This window comes from Pelobates fuscus, chromosome 3 (assembly GCF_036172605.1).
Source record: "Pelobates fuscus isolate aPelFus1 chromosome 3, aPelFus1.pri, whole genome shotgun sequence".
NCBI classification, from domain to species: Eukaryota; Metazoa; Chordata; class Amphibia; order Anura; family Pelobatidae; genus Pelobates; species Pelobates fuscus.
The window spans coordinates 371,710,608-371,729,691 of record NC_086319.1 but is presented as its reverse complement, the minus strand read 5'-3'; the positions used below and the strand labels follow the sequence as shown (position 1 = coordinate 371,729,691).

Here is a 19,084-nt window from a genome sequence, read left to right as displayed (position 1 = left end):
TACATTTTCAAAATTAATTAAGGTGGGTGAATGCTCCTTTGGTCATTTGTTTACACAAACAAATGCAATTTTCTGATATCTACTCTCTTGTCACATTTGAAACATATTCTAGATGAACTTTGGGTCCAATATTTTTGAGTCCTTCGTCGGGCTAGACGACTTAAGTATGTTTTATATGTATGCTGAGGCATGGGTCTACTTTCTATAACTAGGGGACACCTCACTGAGTAAAGGACACCTAATAAACTAATAGCATTCTTTGTGTAACCTTTCATACCACGCTCCACCTTTGCTGACCTCGCGTACTCACGCTGTTTCCTAACTCTTGCTAGTTAAACTAAGTCATGCTTGCTATACACATTGTCACCCCATGGTATTAATTACTTCACGGGTTACCAAAATAATGCTAAGTGGTTACACATACTAGTTGTTTGAATCTGTAAATACAAGTATTAACGTATTGAACTTTTAAATGGGAGAGTCAAGAAAGTGTTGCACAATGGATTCTTTATAATTAATAAAGGTATTTATATGTTTTATATATGCAAATGTGTGTTTATGTGAACCTTTGTCAGAGGTTTTAATAAAAAGGAAAACAATATAAGAAATTAAATATATAGGTTCAGTAAATTGTGCAATAAATTATCAATAAATTGTGCAATAAATTAAATAACAAACCATGGATTTTTGTGTACACATGTCACTAAACGCCATTCTCAGCACTATAAGCACTATAGCGCCCTCAACTCATCAGTGCAGTTCATGTTAGATGGAATTGCATTTGATAACTTTGGAAGTGCAGTTTCTGCATTACCGGTGAGGCTGGGACATGTGCCAGGACAAAACAACTGGGCAGGACACCCTAGACTCACAAAAACAATAATAATGAGTTGTTATGGTACTTAGCATGCCCCTTTAACGTGTGCAGCCATTGGTGATCATTTATTAATTGTTCATTTATAAAAACAAAAAAAAAATATTCTTTTCAGTAATCAAAGTTATCATTAGTCATTAAAGGGACATTATAATCACAAGAATAATTACAGCTTAATGTGGTGGTTCTGGTGTCTATTGCATGTCCCTGCTGTCTTTTCAATGTAAATGCTACCTTTTCAGAGAAAGCCAGTATTTACATTGCTGCCTAGTAACACCTCTAGTGGCAGTCACTCAGACGGCCACTAGAGGTGCTTCATGGGGCACAATTGCAATAGCCTCCCAATGCTTTCCCATGGGAAAGCATTGCTTTGGCTGAGATCATCAAGTTTGATGGAGGCGGTGCCAGGCAGAGCTCATCACTGAGAGACCCGCGTGGCGTGTGAAAAAAGGTGAGTTTAAACACCTTTGCCATTCGATCTAAGGTGGGCCTGGAAACCGAATAGGTCGTTTAACTCTATAGTGTGAGGAATACATATTTGTGTCTTCCTTTAAAAATTATACCAGCTAAACAACAAATAAAACATTAAAAAAGGATTCACAAAATACCAATCTTCTATTTAAAACCAATGTATAGTGAGTTTTCCAGTCCTGTATCTTCAACTGCAAACTTAGCAATTAAAAATGATTTACGTGGGAAACAAACTGAACCTGCATCGGGATGTAGATATTTATTAAAGGAACATTTTTTCCTAAAGCTATTGTGTTATACTAACTGTTCAAATACCCAAAAGTCCCTTACTCAATCCTGATGATCTTAGCCAATCCAATGCTTCTCTAGAGGGATGTTTTAGGGGGCTAGTGTGCATGCCCTGCGCCAATCAGGAACCCCTCATAGAGATGCATTGACTCAATGTATATCTATGGGACTGTTTAGTGTCTCCGTGCAGAGCATGAAGATTCTGAACATCTGCCCTTCCATTTTTTACAGGACTGCATCTAGAACATCCCACTAATTGCTGTCCAAGTGGCAGTCACCAGAGGTGGAGTTAGACAGCAATGTAAACCCTGCTATTCTCAGAGGTAGTGTTTACATTGCTGAACATGCATGGACTATCTCTTTGTCCCAGAACTCCTACATTATGCTGTAGCAGTGGTGCCTAAAAGTAGATCCCCAGATGTTTTAAAACTGCAACTTCTATGATGCTTTGCCATACTAAAGGCATGCAGAGCATCATGGGAGTTATAGTTCTGTAACATCTGGGAATCTACCTTTTGGGCACCCCTGCTGTAAAGGTTCTGTGCCTAGAGTGCCCCTTTAAATATCGGGGATACATGAATAAATAAATACAATATTATAAAAACATGCGAAGTGATGATTTTTCATATAGCAATGTTTTCGTAGTTTGCAATTTTTATTTTTTAAAATGTATTTTATTTTTATTGTGGTTTTTCGAAATGAAAAAGAAACGATATAGACAGTGTCATTAGAAACATTCCGTGGGTAATAAGTCACGATACATGGTTTCTTCAATATATCAGAAAACTTTTATGGATAACAATCATACAATCACAATTACATAGCGAGGGGACGATCCATCGTGCATTGTTTTATTGGCATTGTTACTCGGCCGACCGGAATACTCGGTTGACCCAACGATACATATTATTTTAACATTACTTTACCCAAAGCAAAAAACATCAATCTGCCTTATCTACAGACTTCTAGAAATCTACAAACAGAATCTTTAACTCTGCAGAAATCATTTTCAGTGTAGCACTTTTATAGGAAATAAGAGGCACAGAGACTTGCTTAGGAGTCATTTTCCTTTAGACGAACCTAATCAACAAGTTCATGGGACACATTTCATTACGTCTCGCTAAACATAATGGAAATATCTTCATAAGAGGTCTAGTGCTGGCGAGATTTTTTTTTTTTTGGCAGACAGACTAGTGATGCAATTTCTTGAGCTCTTGTGCTTTAGGAGAGAGGAGGAGGTTTGGACTTGTGTGAAGTGGGAGAATATCAGCTTTCAAATGCTGACGTCCAAAGATCAGCACTCCAGTGGCGCAACTTGGCAGCTGTCTCCTGCTCTGACAAGCAGAGGGATCTTATTGGGTCAGTCATGCACGGCACAAGTTTGAACGCACTTAAGCAGAGATTTAGATACCACTAACAGAGACACTCTCCACTAGGGAGCATATCTCCCAAAAATTACCACAGTTCACTTTTATTAGTAATATTAGAAATCTTTTTTTTTTAGATATAAACTAGACTTTAGAAAAAGGTATAATAACTAAAATCACCCTATAGTGTTGAGTGATAAGTGCTAAAAGTGCATTGGATGTTAGTGAACCAGGGGGGGGGGGGGGGGGGGAGGGTCCACGGTCTATATTTAAATCTGACATAATATTGTTTGGACATGCAAGCTTTGTTATTCAATTCACAAGCTTCACTTGTAGCAAGAATGCATAAATGGAAAAAAAGAATGTACAACTGGGTGCCACAGTGTTATATAAATATATAATTACAAAGTTACACACTGCAAACATTTTAAACCATAGATCAAATAATCTAACATTTTATCTTTCATGAAGAAAAAATAAGGTACAGAAAAATAGGTCACGGCTAGATAGAACAATGTATTTTCAAAATGACTTACATAGGGTAATATATAATCATTGTCAGAGGAGAACAAAATGGCTGCTCCCAAATATTGAGATCCGGTTCAAGTAATGAAAGAGAATAACTATAAGCTTTTCCTGTTCACATGTTTATTAAAAGTTCAGGGGATGAAGAGCAAAAAGGATAAAAAAAAAGGTGACAGGGCCCCTTTTATGCAAACAATTTCATAGCATCCATGGATCTACATACATTTGATCTGGTTACCTTTGTTTTCTAGCACCAGAATTATAAATTATTCCATTGACAAGTCATTGTGCACTGCGTGAAAAGAACAGTTATCTCTCTCCTTCAATTTGAATCATGCTCCTCGTAGCCAGATTAAGAGCCCAGTGGACCTGGTGCTGACAATTATGATGGGCCTAATTACGGAATCTTATCGACCAAAAACACTAAAACAGTCATACCTCCCAAGCGTGATGTATCTGATGGAGATGGTGTTGGAGGGAAACTCATAGGATACGGCTATAAGAAAACACATGCTCTATGCTAATCTCTCTCTAATTTAAGCTTTCATCTTTCAAGTAAATCCATACCCCCTAACAGCCGTGTCCAGTGAAGCAGGAAGTCAATGGGCGGGGTGGTGGGTCACTGACGCTCACTAATCCTCCTTAATCAAGCACTATCCTTTCTCCATCATGTATGTTCTACATGACCTTTTCCATGCAACCTCTTCCTTACAGATCCCCTCGTTCATCTTTCCTCTACACCACATCTACTGTTACCTCTCTCCTGCATAGAATCTTTTTAATTTGTTCTACATGACCTTAATATGATTTTTTTTTTACTTCGGCTAAAGCAAAAGTAAATGGACATTGATAATGAAGTGGAAATACTTACAATATATGTTTCTTATCTCTTTTGCGTAGAACAGTTATTCTAGGATTTGTGTTTAGAGCTGCAGTTTATACAATGTACAGAATGCAAGGAGTCGTGTGTTTTTACTGGAGACAATGGATCGCTTTAGGTGCAATTGACTCAATTTCTGTTTTTAGGATATCCAGAGCCTGAGATTACCTGGTATAAAGACGATGAAGAGATGGATCGATACTGTGGTTTGCCAAAATATGAAATAATGCGTACCGGAAAGCGGCACACGTTACAAATCTACAAGTGAGTTCAGAACTTATGTTAATGGCAGTGCAAGAGGTTTGTGTAACCTTTCATCTTTGTATTCAAACCTTATTTATAGTTTTTTTTGTCACCATCTCACCTGATACAAAACAAAATATACCAGCTCTGTTCAGCTGCACTTTATAGCATGTAAATGGTATATACAAGTACATGTGACGAGTCGAATAATATAAAACATTATTTTTTTTTAAATCTATTTGTTAATATTTTAGAACAGCTCCCAGGAACCACCATGATATACTATACACCTATCTACCTATCATGTGTCAAAACTGGCAAGCCTGAACTGGTCATTGAGCAAGCTGGGACAATTCCCCTGGGCTACTGGCCAGAGCATATTTTGGACGATAACAGACTAAGCCCCTCGGTAGAATTAGACCCTGTGCATTTTGAGGTCAACATTCAATGTACATGCTGTTAAGACCTGCAGTGGTGATGGTGCTGCGGTCTCCTTTCCCAGCTGCTGAGTATTAGTGATTATAGCTCCTGCAGGGGTAGAGATGAATACAGCTTTCCAGACAATCCTTCCCAGTGGATAGAATATTCCTTCCCCAAACATGAGCCAAGACTTCATGAAGGGTGTAACAGAACTAAAGCTTTATTGAAACAGGCTGGCTTTTATGGGGGATCCTCATGCAAGAGGACCTCCCAAAACAAACAAACATATCACCAATCACTGTACAGTATTTTCTTAATACACGCCCTCCCTCTGCCTGGGAGATAGTGAGATAAGTTAAGGAGTAAATCAATTATCTCCAGGCAGAGGGCACACATTTTACCCAAACGTTGGAACACCCCTTTCCCCACAAGGTATCCCCACAAAATACATATCCCCTGATAGCCCCGATCTGGGAGGTAAACATATCCAAATTTCACCCAGATCGGTTCAGGGGTTCTTAAAAAGTGTGGAAGTCTTGTTTTACCGACCACACACGAGGCTCCTGCCCAAAACAGTTCCACGAATTCAGTGTGTGTGGTCGGTCAATTGGGAAAAAAGGCGAAAGCGGTCAAAATACCGAAGATACCCTCCTGGCTCATAGTAGCAATTGTTCCCCTGGTCCATACGAACATAACTACCGAATGCCGCTCTTCTGGCTGTTCGGTAAGTAGGAGAAGCGGGCGTTCGGTAGTTCTCAGCGGTACTTCGTACGGTCGAGTGTCCGATTTTAGTTCCAGACACTCGACGACCAAGTCCCGCTGACTCGCCTCATGCGAACAAGATGGCCGCCGTTTTCTTTTCCATGTGGCGTTCGGCTATACGAACAGTGGCCACCCAGGGAACACTTAATTGCCGGTGCTTTAGATCACAACAAGCCAGGAGGGAGGTCGGGGTTCAGTAGTTGCAAACTGCCGAACGAATAATCCACTATAGGCAGAAAAAGGAAACAAAATACACAGAAATAGAAGAAAAGGTCGGATGAGGTCCCTTTTTCTTCACACATGCATTAAGCAAATGTTACCGCTATTTATGTAACTGCGTGTATTTGTATGGTTGTATAGTGTAAAACATATATGTGAATTGCATGTTTGCAATTCTATGTGCGCTTAATCAGTCTGATTGCATGTGTCTGCATGTGTTTATCGTACTAATGTGCATACATGTGTGTGGAAACATATACTAGAGTAGCAAAAATGTGATTAGTCCTAGTGGAGGTAGGAGTGTGGAGGATGGATTGGGTTATGGATTGTATGAATGTAGTAGTGTGACGTTTGTATATATGAATGCAAATTTTGTTTGTAATGCTAGTGTGTGAATATGGGGATTTATTTGAAAGTGTGTGAATTAAGGAGTGTACAAGTTGTTGTATGTATTTGTGTGAAGTGTGTGAATGCATGGGTGTATTTGTATGTCGTGTCTATGTGTGTGAATGCAGGAGTGTGTGTGGTGGCCTACTCGCAGGGGACCCGAGTGTTGACTCCAAGGACTCCCTTTCCTTCAGTGATAATAGCTCAGATAGCATAGTATAGTGTTTATAGCAGTTATAGCAGATTCAGATCAGAGGTGCCTGGCCCGAGTTAGCTTGAAGCAACATTTTGACCAGGCTGTGAACTTCCTCCGATCCGGCGCAGAGTTCCACAACGCTGGGTGGGAAATCCCGGCCACCTAAAATGATAGCGCTTTCTGTTGGTATGTGGAGATCCCTCAAGTGCTGGATACTGTTCAATGCCTCACCACCTCCTCTAGGTGACTTTGGAACCGAGAGCACCGTCAGTGGCGGCTCTAGACTTTGTGAGGCCTTAGGCGAAACTCAAACATGAGGCCCCCACTAACACCTAAAGTAAAAAATAGGGGTTGCATTGTGTGTATAAGGTGCTGTTGTAGGACGAGCTTGCAGCGCTGGATACAGAGAGTTAGTCTCTGTATTCATCGTACAGAGGCTTGCAGTGTAGCGGCTCCCTGTGCCACCGCATTATGATCTCTCTGACTGTAGTTATGGCATAATATGCAAACTAACTTAATTTGCAATAAACAAATTTAATTAGCAATTATGCCAATCGTTTATACATGACTGAGGGGTATGGTTACATAGCCTTGCAGTCGTGTATACATAAGTGCCGGTGTATGTATATATGAGTGTATCTGGCATTGTCTACCTATGTGTGACAGGGTTTGGGGTGAGTGTTGCACAGTTGGAGTACAGGATTGTAAGGGTTTATGTAGTAGGGTGAGTGTGGCAGGGTGAAGGGGGTGAGTGGGACAGACTGATAGAGGATGAGTGACAGGGTCGGGGGTGTAGGGGGCATAGGATGGTAGGAGGGCAGAGGGTGGGAGGAGTACAGTGACAGGGTAGTGGGGTGCTAGGAGGGCAGAGGGTGGCTGGGGCAGAGGGCGGTAGGAGGACAGTGACAGGGTAGTGGGGTGTTAGGAGGGCAGAGAAAGGCTGAGGCAGAGGGTGGTAGGGTGGCTTGGGCAGGGGGTGGTAGGAGGGCAGTGACAGGGTACAGGTAGAAGGGAGCAGAGGGTGGTAGGGTGGCTGTGACAGGGCAGGGGATGGTAGGAGGGCAGAGGGTGGCTGGGGCAGGGGGTGGTAAGAGGGCAGAGTGTGGCTGGGCCAGGGGGTGGTAGGAGGGCAGAGGGTGGCTGGGGTGGTAGGGGGGCTATGACAGGGCAAGGGGTGGTAGGAGGACAGTGACATGGTAGTAGGAGGGCAGAGGGTGGCTGGGGCAGAAGGTGGCTGGGGTGGCTGGGGCAGAGGGTGGCTGGGGCAGAGGGTGGTGGGGTGGCTGGGGCAGAGGGTGGCTGGGGCAGATTGTTTTGGGTTTGCCTGGGGCAGTGGTGGTAGGGTGGCTGGGGCAGAGGGTGGTGGGGTGGCTGGGGCAGTGGTGGTATGGTGGCTGGGGCAGTGGGTGGCTGGGGCAGAGGGTGGCTGGGGCAGGCAGAGGGTGATGGGGTGTTTGGGGCAGAGGGTGGCTGGGGCAGTGGTGGTGGGGTGGCTGGGGCATTGGGTGGCTGGGGCATTGGGTGGCTGGGGCAGAGGGTGACTGGGGCAGAGGGAGGCTGGGGCAGAGGGTGGTGGGGTGGCTGGGGCAGAGGGTGGTAGGGTGCCTGGGGCAGAGAGTGGCAGGGTGGCTGGGGCAGTGGTGGTAAGAGGGCAAAGGGTGGCTGGGCCAGGGGTGGTAGGAGGGCAGAGGGTGGCTGGGGCGGTAGGGGGGGGGGCTATGATAGGGCAGGGGGTGGTAGGAGGACAGTGACAGGGTAGTAGGAGGGCAGAGGGTTGCTGGGGCAGAGGGTGGTGGGGTGGCTGGGGCAGAGGGTGGCTGTGGCAGAGGGTGGTGGGGTGGCTGGGGCAGTGGTGGTAGGGTGGCTGGGGCAGAGGGTGGCTGGGGCAGAGGGTGGTGGGGTGGCTGGGGCAGTGGTGGTAGGGTGGCTGGGGCAGTGGGTGGCTGGGGCAGAGGGTGGCTGGGGCAGGCAGAGGATGGTGGGGTGTCTGGGGCAGAGGGTGGCTGGGACAGTGGTGGTGGGGTGGCTGGGGCAGAGGGTGGCTGGTGCAGGCAGAGGGTGGTGGGGTGTCTGGGGCAGAGGGTGGCTGGGGCAGTGGTAGTGGGGTGGCTGGGGCAGTGGGTGGCTGTGGCAGTGGTGGTGGGGTGGCTGTGGCAGTGGTGGTGGGGTGGCTGGGGCAGTGGGTGACTGGGGCAGTGGGTGGCTGCGGCAGTGGGTGGCTGGGGCAGTGGTGGTGGGGTGGCTGGGGCAGTGGGTGACTGGGGCAGTGGTGGTGGGGTGGCTGGGGCAGAGGGTGGTAGGAGGGCAGGGTGGGGAGCGGAGGCCTAAATACCTTAGGATCAACTGTATCCCTGGTGGTCCAGTGGGCGGCCAGGCTTTTTCCTTGGTGGTCCGGTGGGCTCCCTTTACGGTCTGCAGCTCCGCCGGGTGCAGAGCTGCAGACCACGTGGTAAGTTTAGTCTCGCAATCTCAGCCAGTCAGAGCATTGACGCGGGTTGGGTGAGATCGAGAGACCCCCTCAGTCTGCATCTCTGCACTCGGCGGTGCTGCAGACAGGCTGGCTCTCTACCGGGCAATCATAGGAGGGGCCTCGCACCCGGCGGCATTAAGGGCAAGCCGCCGGGCCCCCTCCTGTGTCGGGTCCTCGGTCTCTGACCAAGATCCCGATCTGTCACACTGCCCTAAGGCGATTTAGGCAGCCGCGAGGCCCCACACAGCGTGAGGCCTTAGGCAGACGCCTCAATTGCCTAATTAGAGAGCCGCCTCTGAGCACCCTTGACAATTTTTCACTGGACCACGACAATTCCGCAATCCGAACAGTTCCAGAAGATCCTAGTCAGGTGCGCCGTGCCTCTATGAGCTTCCCGTGGATCTACGATGATTCTTGGGCCACTGGGAGGGGCACTGATCTGGGAGGCACGGGCTGGAGAGGCAAATGGAGGTGAATATAGTCCTTTTTAGCTCAGAGGTAGTTAAGGTAGTGGTTGGGAGACATGTACCATGCCTGGGCGACCGGGTGGTTTGTCACAGTGTGTTCAGAGTGTCTATGTGTTTGCATGCAAACAGTAGTGTCAGGCTTGCCATTCCCTGGTCCCCATGGTCATTAGGCACAGGGATGTCCACTGCACGCTGGCCAGATTCAATTTGGGATCTGGGGTCTGCGTCACACTGGTTGCCAAATGTCAGGACAAGCGTGCAGGAAGTTAATAGCATGAAACATAGTGAGTCAGATCTAAATCAGGAGCTGGTTGACATAAGGGCCAAATTTGTGTACATTATTCACCTTTTGGTGTGTGTGTGTTGAGCATGTGGGTTTGTTTGAATGTCTTCTTATATGATGGATAGTAGTGTTTTGATGGGCAGATATTCTTGCCAATATGGTTAAAGGCACACTCCAAGACCCACATCCAGTACAGCTTATTGTTGCAGTTATGGTGTTAGGAAGCTATTCTTAATAAGTAATTTTTTACATCTTTTCTGATCTCAGGGATTTTTATTCTTATTTCCAGTTTCTTCCCCCTTCCCATGGCCGTTATGTGGAAAAGTCGCACTTCCCCATTGAGCCTTCCAATTATTTGTACAGCATTTTACTGATCACAAAGCTGTACATTGCATACATCACCAACATTCTGACAAACATGCTACTCTGATCAGTAACAGGACATGAACAGAGTTCTATTTTACATTCTACTGAGGACAGTAATTGAATACCCACATTGCAGTACAGCTTTCAAATCACCACTGTTTTATGTACTTTTTGAAAAAGCATTCCAAATTAAAGATCGATCACCTTGCAATGTAACGGTATGCCTTCTTTACTTTGAAGCAGGGCTTGCTCTTTTGATGTGCTTCATAAATTGATAAATGGCTGGATAGATACATGGATGGAGAGATGAATGGATGGATTCAGAAATAGATAGATAGCTGAATAGATAGAGTTTCATGAAATAAGTAAAATAGTCTAAAACAAACCCAAACCAGTCCTCAAGACCCACCAACAGTCCAGGCTTTCTTAGTATCTCCATTGGAATAAAACAGGGAAATACATAAATTCTGGACTGTTGGTGGGCCATGAGAATTGGTTTGGGAACCACTGGTCTAAAATATTATTAAAAAAACAAGGTCACAAAGGATAAGAAACACAAAACAAAATCAGTAACTGGAAGTTTAATTAGATTATATTCACAAATTAGTTCCATATGATTTAAAAAATAAGTAGCAGGGCATAGTAGAAACTTTTCCAGAGCAGATATTCATTAATCATCAGACTTTCTTGCCAGCATCCCCTATATCCCTACCACAACCGTAGAAATCATTACTCCAGATATTATTGCTAATTAATGTAGAATTGTTTACAGAAGCAGAGATATATTCAGGCAGACATAATAAGGACATGTTCTTTATTTCTCATAGATGTTGTGAAGAAGATGCTGCAATTTATCAAGCATCCGCTAGAAACAACAAGGGTATAGTATCCTGTTCTGGTGTGCTTGAGGTTGGAACGATGAGTGAGTATAAAATCCACCAAAGGTGGTTTGCAAAACTCAAGAGAAAGGCAGAAGCTAAAATGCGTGAAATTGAGCAAAGCAGGAGGATTGTTAAGGAAAACTTAGAGGAAGGAGAAAGGCTACGGGCACTGAGTCCTGAAAGAATTCAGAGGAAGAGGAGGTTTTCATCAGAGAATAAAGAAGACACATCATCTTTGTCATTGGACAAAGAAGATTTAATAAAGGTCCACATTCCAGATCCAAACTTGAGGCTGCAGGAGGGGACAACAAATGCCATGGAGCAACCACACAATGTGGTCAATGGCTTTACAGTCTTGGATACACCACAAACGGCAGAGGTAACTACCAATGGCTATGCACTGCCCCAGGATATTGATGACCAAGGTAAAGACTTCCTTGCGTATGTCTACGAAACAGTGGAAGTCATAAGCAAGAAGCCAACCTCAAAAGAGGTTTATGCAAAAAAGAAGAAAAAAGAGGATGAGCCTTCTTCTATAACAACTGCTAATGCAAAGAAAGAGGAAAGTCCAGTTGGAAGCAGCCCTAAGAAAGGTGAGGGAATCAGTCCTGCTCCAAGAAGATCACGCTTTGGCAAAGATGCTGTCAAGGCACCAGGAGATGACAAAATAGAAGTACAGCCAGCACCTGTAATATCAAACCGAAGGTTTGCAAATTCAAATATAGCTAATAGGTTTGGCAAAACTATAGGTAAAGATTCAAAGAAGCCCAAAGAGGTTGTGGTGTCACCAAGCAAAACAGAAGATTCTTCTACCTCTAAACAAGGCAACTTACACCCGAAAGAGGAAGTCAACTTTTCTCTGAAAGATATGTATTTTGGTGATGGCAATTCACAGCCAATTTGTGAAGAAAAGGTATCTGCAACCCATGAAAGGAATAGGAATACTAAGGAAAATGCCAAGGTTAATACCCAAGTTTCCAGTACACCTACACAGAAAGGGAGCCTTCCTTCAAAAGTTTCATCCCCGGTACAAGTAAAAGAACTCCCTAAAGTTGCCCCACGGCGTTCTAAAGAACAGAGAGATCAGTCTGCTGGGTTTAAACCTTTAACCACCAGTACAAACAAAAAGGCTAATGTCATCAGTGCTGCTACCTCCGCAGAAAGTCAGGCTAGACAGAATGTTGAACCATCTAGAGACAAGCAAAAAACAACTGTTGACAAAATGCCAGAATGCTCAGTTCCTCTAGAATCAGTTCCACCTCCTGACTTTATTGTCAAAACAGACCCATCAGAACTGCTTCCAATTATTAGTCCACCTCTTGAAACGCCCACTGTTGTTAAAGAAGAAAAAGCTGCAATCCTTGGAGATAATGAAAAAAATACTGATGAAGCAGTGGAGCAAAGTAAGACAACGACATCCTCAGAAGACCTTCCCGAAGTAAGTATTATTTTCTTGTTTACTTACCTCATACAGAAATGTTTTCCATCTTGATGTAAGCTCCTGCCTAAAACGCAATCCCCCTAAATATAGCTTGGGAATTCGTGTGTTTGGCCTGAGTCCTATGGCCACTATGACTTATTTAATGCCTGTTCCAAACAGGGTTTACCTCGTGTTTCTTTTTTGTGCAAATAGGTTGAGTCATAAATGTCATGTGAACAACTAATAAGCCATGCATCACATGGTTTCCAGACATTGCTATAATGTAAACAAGATGCCGGTTAGTCTGGAACCTTAGAACTGAATTTAAAAAAAAATAATGATATGGTGTTTATAGATTTAGAATCCTATAGCAGATGTCTCAACGTTGCGCCTTCAGGATAATGAGCAACGCAACTTTCAGAACTCCTATTGTGAGCACAGGTAGAGAGATTACTGTCTCTGTGTCTTATTTACACAGTCACCTGACCATCATGAAAACCTGCATTGTTTGGGGTATTTGATATTCAGTAATCCACAGTAAACAATAAAATGGAATGCAGGAACAATTGCATTTAGATAATCCCATCCACTTAGTTACTTCTTATCTAGACAAAGAGCTGATGACTGTCCTTATTATTAGTAAATGTCGACTGAATAAACTTAATTAAGAAGTTATGAGTGCGGAGTGCTACAAGATGGTTATTTACATTGCTTTCAAATAAGATTTGTGAATAGTCCTCAACTGAGCACCTGCTTCTAAATTCAAAGGAATTTGGGAAGGAGTGCCTGGCACAACTACATTTCCCCAAATATTTACAAGTTGCTTATTTTAATGGTTATTATACATGAATACATTTTATGCACTTTATACCATGCTTTGATGTATTGCACTATTGTTTGTGCGTGCGTGTGTGTGTGTGAGGAGGCTTGTTGTTTTTTTTTAATTACATGCAGATTTACAATTGTGAATGAAAGATATCTAAACAGATAGAAGTATATTTGTGGCACACAGCCAGTTTAATCCTAAATTAATCAGAATTGACCTGTAATTGTGCTACAGAATTCTGGAATTTTTTTAATTTTTTTTGTCAATCTTTCTTTTATTAAAGGCATATAAGATGGGGTACAGAAGAGATATTGGGGGAAATGTACGGTTGTTTCACAGTATAGGGTTGGTACATCGTTCAGCAAGAGTATATTAGCAAGAGTATATTACATTTCCAGGATTGCAATGCCTTATTTATTTTTTATTTTTTTAGTCGTTTGTTGTTAAGCTTTAGTTTGAAAATACATGCTAGGAATCTTAGGATCCGATTGGCAACATGCTAGAGTATTATAGTCAGACATTCGGTGGCACATGGGTAGACAATATGATGGTCAAGCTATTTACGGTTGTTATCAACTGAAGCTTGAGACAAGAGCAGTGTGGACGCATTAGCAGTATAAGTATGCATATAACTAATTATCATATATAAGCTCACGTTTGCTCATGGCGATATATGCAGGTCTCGTGTTGAGCTTATTAGGAAAAATGTGTAAAACACGCTAGGTTTACGCCAGGTATAGACTGAGGCTTAAAACATATTAGTAGCATTAGCAGTGTGGACAGTGGAGTCACGGGACTCAGCTGTGTAAGATGGACATTGCATGGCTTACGTGTCTGGCATTGATCATTAGGGATAGCTTACCAAAGGAAATGAAACATGTTTGCATTGAAATCAACAAGGTATTAAAACATCAACCTTGTTAGTCTTAGCAAAAACAGGCTTTGTTTGTTACACCCATGGAGCAACAGCATCAGTGATTTAGACATTTGAACAAGGTTCAATACTATCAGGTTAATAGCATGGGGGAAAGATTGGAGGATAGAGCTGAAGCTGTTTACAGAAATATAACTGATAGATTAGTGAGAGGAGAGTGCAGCAGGGTGTTAGTTAAGGGTGCGGAGACAGCCAGCAATAAACGTATAAAGCATGCTTTGCCCCAGCCAATACTATCCCTGCCTGCTGAGCCCATAGGTTTTGAGGCCAGTATAGTGATTAAAGTAATACAGGCAACTAGGGATGACCCAGCTGATAGCAGTTACAATTTTGAGGCCCAAGTCCAAGCCATGCTAAGTTATATGGCAATAGCTAGTGAGTCCGTTGCTGTCCAAGTCTGCATTCATCTTACTCTGCAGGGTGTTGCGCTGTATCTCGGGGTGAGTGCCGCTTGATGCTTAGCCGGGTTGTAGACCGGCACCATGCAACTGATCATCCCGGTGTCGTGGCGACTCTGCGTCCTGGGCCGCCGTTCTTCGGCCTGAGGCCTTGGTGGGGGCTCGTGTGCGTTCGCCATTGGTCCCTTCAACAGGACCGTGGGCCCAGGGTTCCGTCGGGTCCCGGCTTTCCCCCGGGGGGGTATGGCGCGCTCTGGAGGGGTACCTCCCGGTGAGCTCCCAGCTCAGAAGAAGGATGAGCGGTCTCTTCCGTGGCGCCATCCACGTGGGTGGTGCTTTGTGCCGGGTTACCAGCACCATGCCTCTGGAGTGTCTCCTTCTTCGGTTGTTGCTGCAAGGTATGGGTCGCTTGGTGCGTGTTGCCTTCGGGTTAGACGGTGTCCGGATACTGCCATGGCCTCTAAGGTGCGGTTCCCGCGCACCTGGCATCCGCCATCTTGGGTTTGGGCCCGATGGCCCGGCAGAGTCACCGGGTGTGGCTCTGGGGCATGGACCGGGATCACCCCCCCGGCCCAGAGGGGGGGGGGGGACCGGGGCCAGGTCCGCCGTGTTCCATGCTCGTGTCAGGCTCCGTTGGGCAGGATAGTGGAGCGGTGGCCATCCACTCCACTCACCGCCAGGTAGACCATCCGCCTGGTACAGCAGGGGCCTCTCCTCCGAGGGACTAGAACTCAAGGAGCAAGCCTCTCCTCAGCTCCGGTAGCCTGTGTGCATCGAGGGTCATGGATGGTGACCGTTTATTCCCCCAAGAAACTCTATTCATATGCTTAACGGGTCATATTGTGCGGGAGACCGCTCAGCTCGGCAGCCCGGCCCCGCGCCCCGGAATTCTGGAATTTCACGATGATTCATTCCCTAACAATATCAGGAGGGATCATCAGTACCGTCTCCGTTTGAGATGTGCACTGGCGAAAAATTTGTTTTGTCCACTTTTGTTTTAATTTGTTAGTTTTCTAATTTTGGTTTGTCTGAAATTCAGAAATTATAGATCCTGAATGAAATGAAATTCGGAATCAATTCAAAATCGAAACAAAACACCATTGTTCAAAAGGATGCCAAACTAGGGAGCTGTTTAACAGACAGCTCCCTAATTTTGCACACTTCCACATACTAATCCCACATACAGGTGTCAGCGTAAGAGTTATCTAGTAAACACAGCTCCCTTCCTAATTTGTTACCTTTAAATATAGCAATCATATATGTACATAAAATGTATGTACTGTGTGTGTGTATATGATGTATGTGCTACATGTATAGAATGTATGTGCTACTTGCATAGAATGTACACTTATCACTATGTACATTATTATATGAACATTAAAACCACTAACAGGTGAAGTGAATAGCATTGATTATATAGTTACAATGGCACCCCTCAAGGGGTGGGATATGTTAGGCAGCAAGAGAATAGTCAGTTCTTGAATTTTATGTGTTGGAAGCAGGAAAAATTGGCAAGCAAAAAGATCTGAGTGACATTGACAAGGGCCAATTAGTGATATGGCTAGAAAACCAAAACGGGTTGTTCCAGGTATGCAGTGATTTCTACCTAAACAAAAAGTGGTTCAAGGAAGGACAACCGGTAAACCGGCATCAGGCACATTGATGCACATGGGGTCCAATCACACAGAAGAACTACTGTAGCTCAAATTGCTTGAAAACCTAGTGCTAGTCATGACAGAAAGGTGTTAGAACTCAAAGCAGAAAAACTGTGGGGAATTTAATTAGCAAGAGTCCATACTATTTAGGATTCACACATGCCCTGTGCTGAGAGTAAATGTAACGGAAATGGTGACCTTTTGCTCTCCCATCTACTCCTACAAAATTGGGCTCAAAAACTCCTAAATACACCGTAATCTTGTCAATGCACCCTTTTAAATGTCCTTAACTCACTGCCAGTCACACGGGTCCCGATACCATGGTAACATGAATTGCATTGAAGGGAAGTATATAGACATGTCTGGGAAGGAACTGAATGATATTGCAATGACTCAGAGGAAATGGTTTGGTCATGACTGATTGATGAAAAGTGATATTAAATGGGCATTGTTAGGAATGCAGGAAGTACATTGGCATGATTGAGGATAGATGTATCTTGGCATGACTAACTAGAGAATGATACGTGGGCACAACTGATAAGAGAGAGGAAGGTATGTGCATGACTGTGGAAACAGAGATTTTGCTTTGTGACAAAGGCTTCAGCCCAAGCGTAAATTGTATAGCCCCTCCAACATATATTGATTAACAGACTCCTAAAACTCACCCAACACTCTGTGTTCTATAAATCACAGTGTGTCACCAATCCTTGATTGAATTCATATTGTTATATGAACTTATATTGATAAACTCCCCAAGCTATGCTCTATTAACCATTCACTCCACAGCTTTAAAATCCTGCAACCATGGTAATACCCTCACATTGTGCTTTATAATTAACTTCATAAATGGTACATTAAAGTGACACTGTAACAAATGATGTCACTGGATGTGTTTTGTGTCTCTCAGAATTACAAGGGACTCAGGGCTAAAAATATAATGATGCTAATATTAGACCCAGGTATTTGTGGACTCCACAAGGGGTTCCAGCCCATATCACTCCCTCCCTCCCCCCCCCCCCCCCCCCTCATAGCAATGTCCCGAGATGTATGAACTGGGGAGGGTACTATGAACATGGCTGAGGAGGACATCAATGGACATGATTAGTGATATTGCAGAAGGTCTAGATGGTAAGGTATGTCTTTTAGCTGATGATACTAAGATATGTAACAGGGTTGATGTTCCAGGAGGGATAAGCCATATGGCAAATGATTTAGGTAAACTAGAAAAATGGTCAGAGTTGTGGCAGCTGACATTTAATGTGGATAAGTGCAAGATAATGCATCTTGGACGTAAAAACCCAAGGGTAGAGGACAGAATATTTGATAGAGTCCTACCCTCAACATCCGAGGAAAGGGATTTAGGGGTGATTATTTCTTAAAGGTAGGCAGACAATGTAATAGAGCAGCAGGAAATGCTAGCAGAATACTTGGTTGTATAGGGAGAGGTATTAGCAGTAGAAAGAGGGAAGTGCTTATGCCATTTTACAGAACACTGGTGAGACCTCACTTGGAGTATTGTACACAGTACTGGGGACCGTATCTTCAGAAGGATATTAATACTTTGGAAAGAGCCAGGGAAGGGCTACTAAACTGGTTCATGGATTGCAGGATAAAACTTACAAGGAAAGGTTAAAGGATCTTAACTTTCTAGTTTGGAGGAAAGACGAGACAGGGGGATGGATATGATAGAAACATTTAAATACATAAAGGAGGAGACTATATTTAAAAGAAGAAAAACTACCACAACAAGAGGACACAGTCTTAAATTAGAGGGGAAAAGGTTTAAAAATAATATCAGGAAGTATTACTTTACTGAGAGGGTAGTGGATGCATGGAATAGCCTTCCAGATGAAGTGGTAGAGGTTAACACAGTAAAGGAGTTTAATCATGCGTGGGATAGGCATAAGGCTATCCTAACTATAAGATAAGGCCAGGGACTAATGAAAGTATTTAGAAAATTGGGCAGACTAGATGGGCCGAATGGTTCTTATCTGCCGTCACATTCTATGTTTCTATGTTTCTATGATGGGGAGGAAGTGGTCCATGACTTTGGATGTAGTTAATGATGCACATATGATAATATATACTAATACATTGTATCTCCTGTCTATATCCTTCTTAGTAGAACTTTCTATCAGCCTTGATCTCTGGCTTTTGTTCCTGATAATAGTAATATCTACCAGTATGATTTATCTGCTATATTTCCAAAGGTAGTATATTCTATCAAAGTTGATCTTGTCCACATGCTCTTGATTGCAGTACTTTCTATATGTTTCTTGCACTCCTGCTGATAATTTAAATGCCCTTTTACCATTTGGTGACACTTTAAACTGAATTTGGCTAATGTACTCTGCATCTTCAAATGACCAGACTGCTAGCCTACTTTAATCTTCTTTCAATTTACGTTAGTACTCAGTATAAATTAACATTATACAGAAACATGAGAATGGGAAAGTTCCAGTGAATTAATGTGCTTCATGCTCTTAACATTACTTACTATTAAGGTAGATCCTGCACTTGGAACATGAGGAGAGATACACTACATTACACCAGTTTTAGCTATTACCAAGCTTGGACCCTGAAATCTAGTCCGGCAGAGCCTCATACACGTATTTAGTGCCGAAGTTAGAAACTTTTGGTGGACTTCATTTAATCAATTGTCAATTGGTAAGGAACTGAATATATGTTATGAAAATATTCTCCTTAACTTATCACCTTAGCCATACACCTGAATCGTTGACACAAAGCAAGA

At 43.6% G+C, this 19,084-nt stretch overlaps 1 protein-coding gene across 2 annotated transcripts in view; it reads left to right on the top strand.

Annotated features, from left to right (window-relative positions):
• ALPK3 (alpha kinase 3) overlaps positions 1 to 19,084 on the top strand; it is a 121,735-nt gene that overhangs the window by 41,934 nt on the left and 60,717 nt on the right. For both annotated transcript variants that reach the window (XM_063449427.1, XM_063449426.1), the window contains 2 exons: positions 4,552 to 4,669; positions 11,046 to 12,537. In XM_063449427.1, the coding sequence (XP_063305497.1) occupies positions 4,552 to 4,669; positions 11,046 to 12,537 (1,610 nt within the window). The remainder of the gene's footprint in view (positions 1 to 4,551; positions 4,670 to 11,045; positions 12,538 to 19,084) is intronic.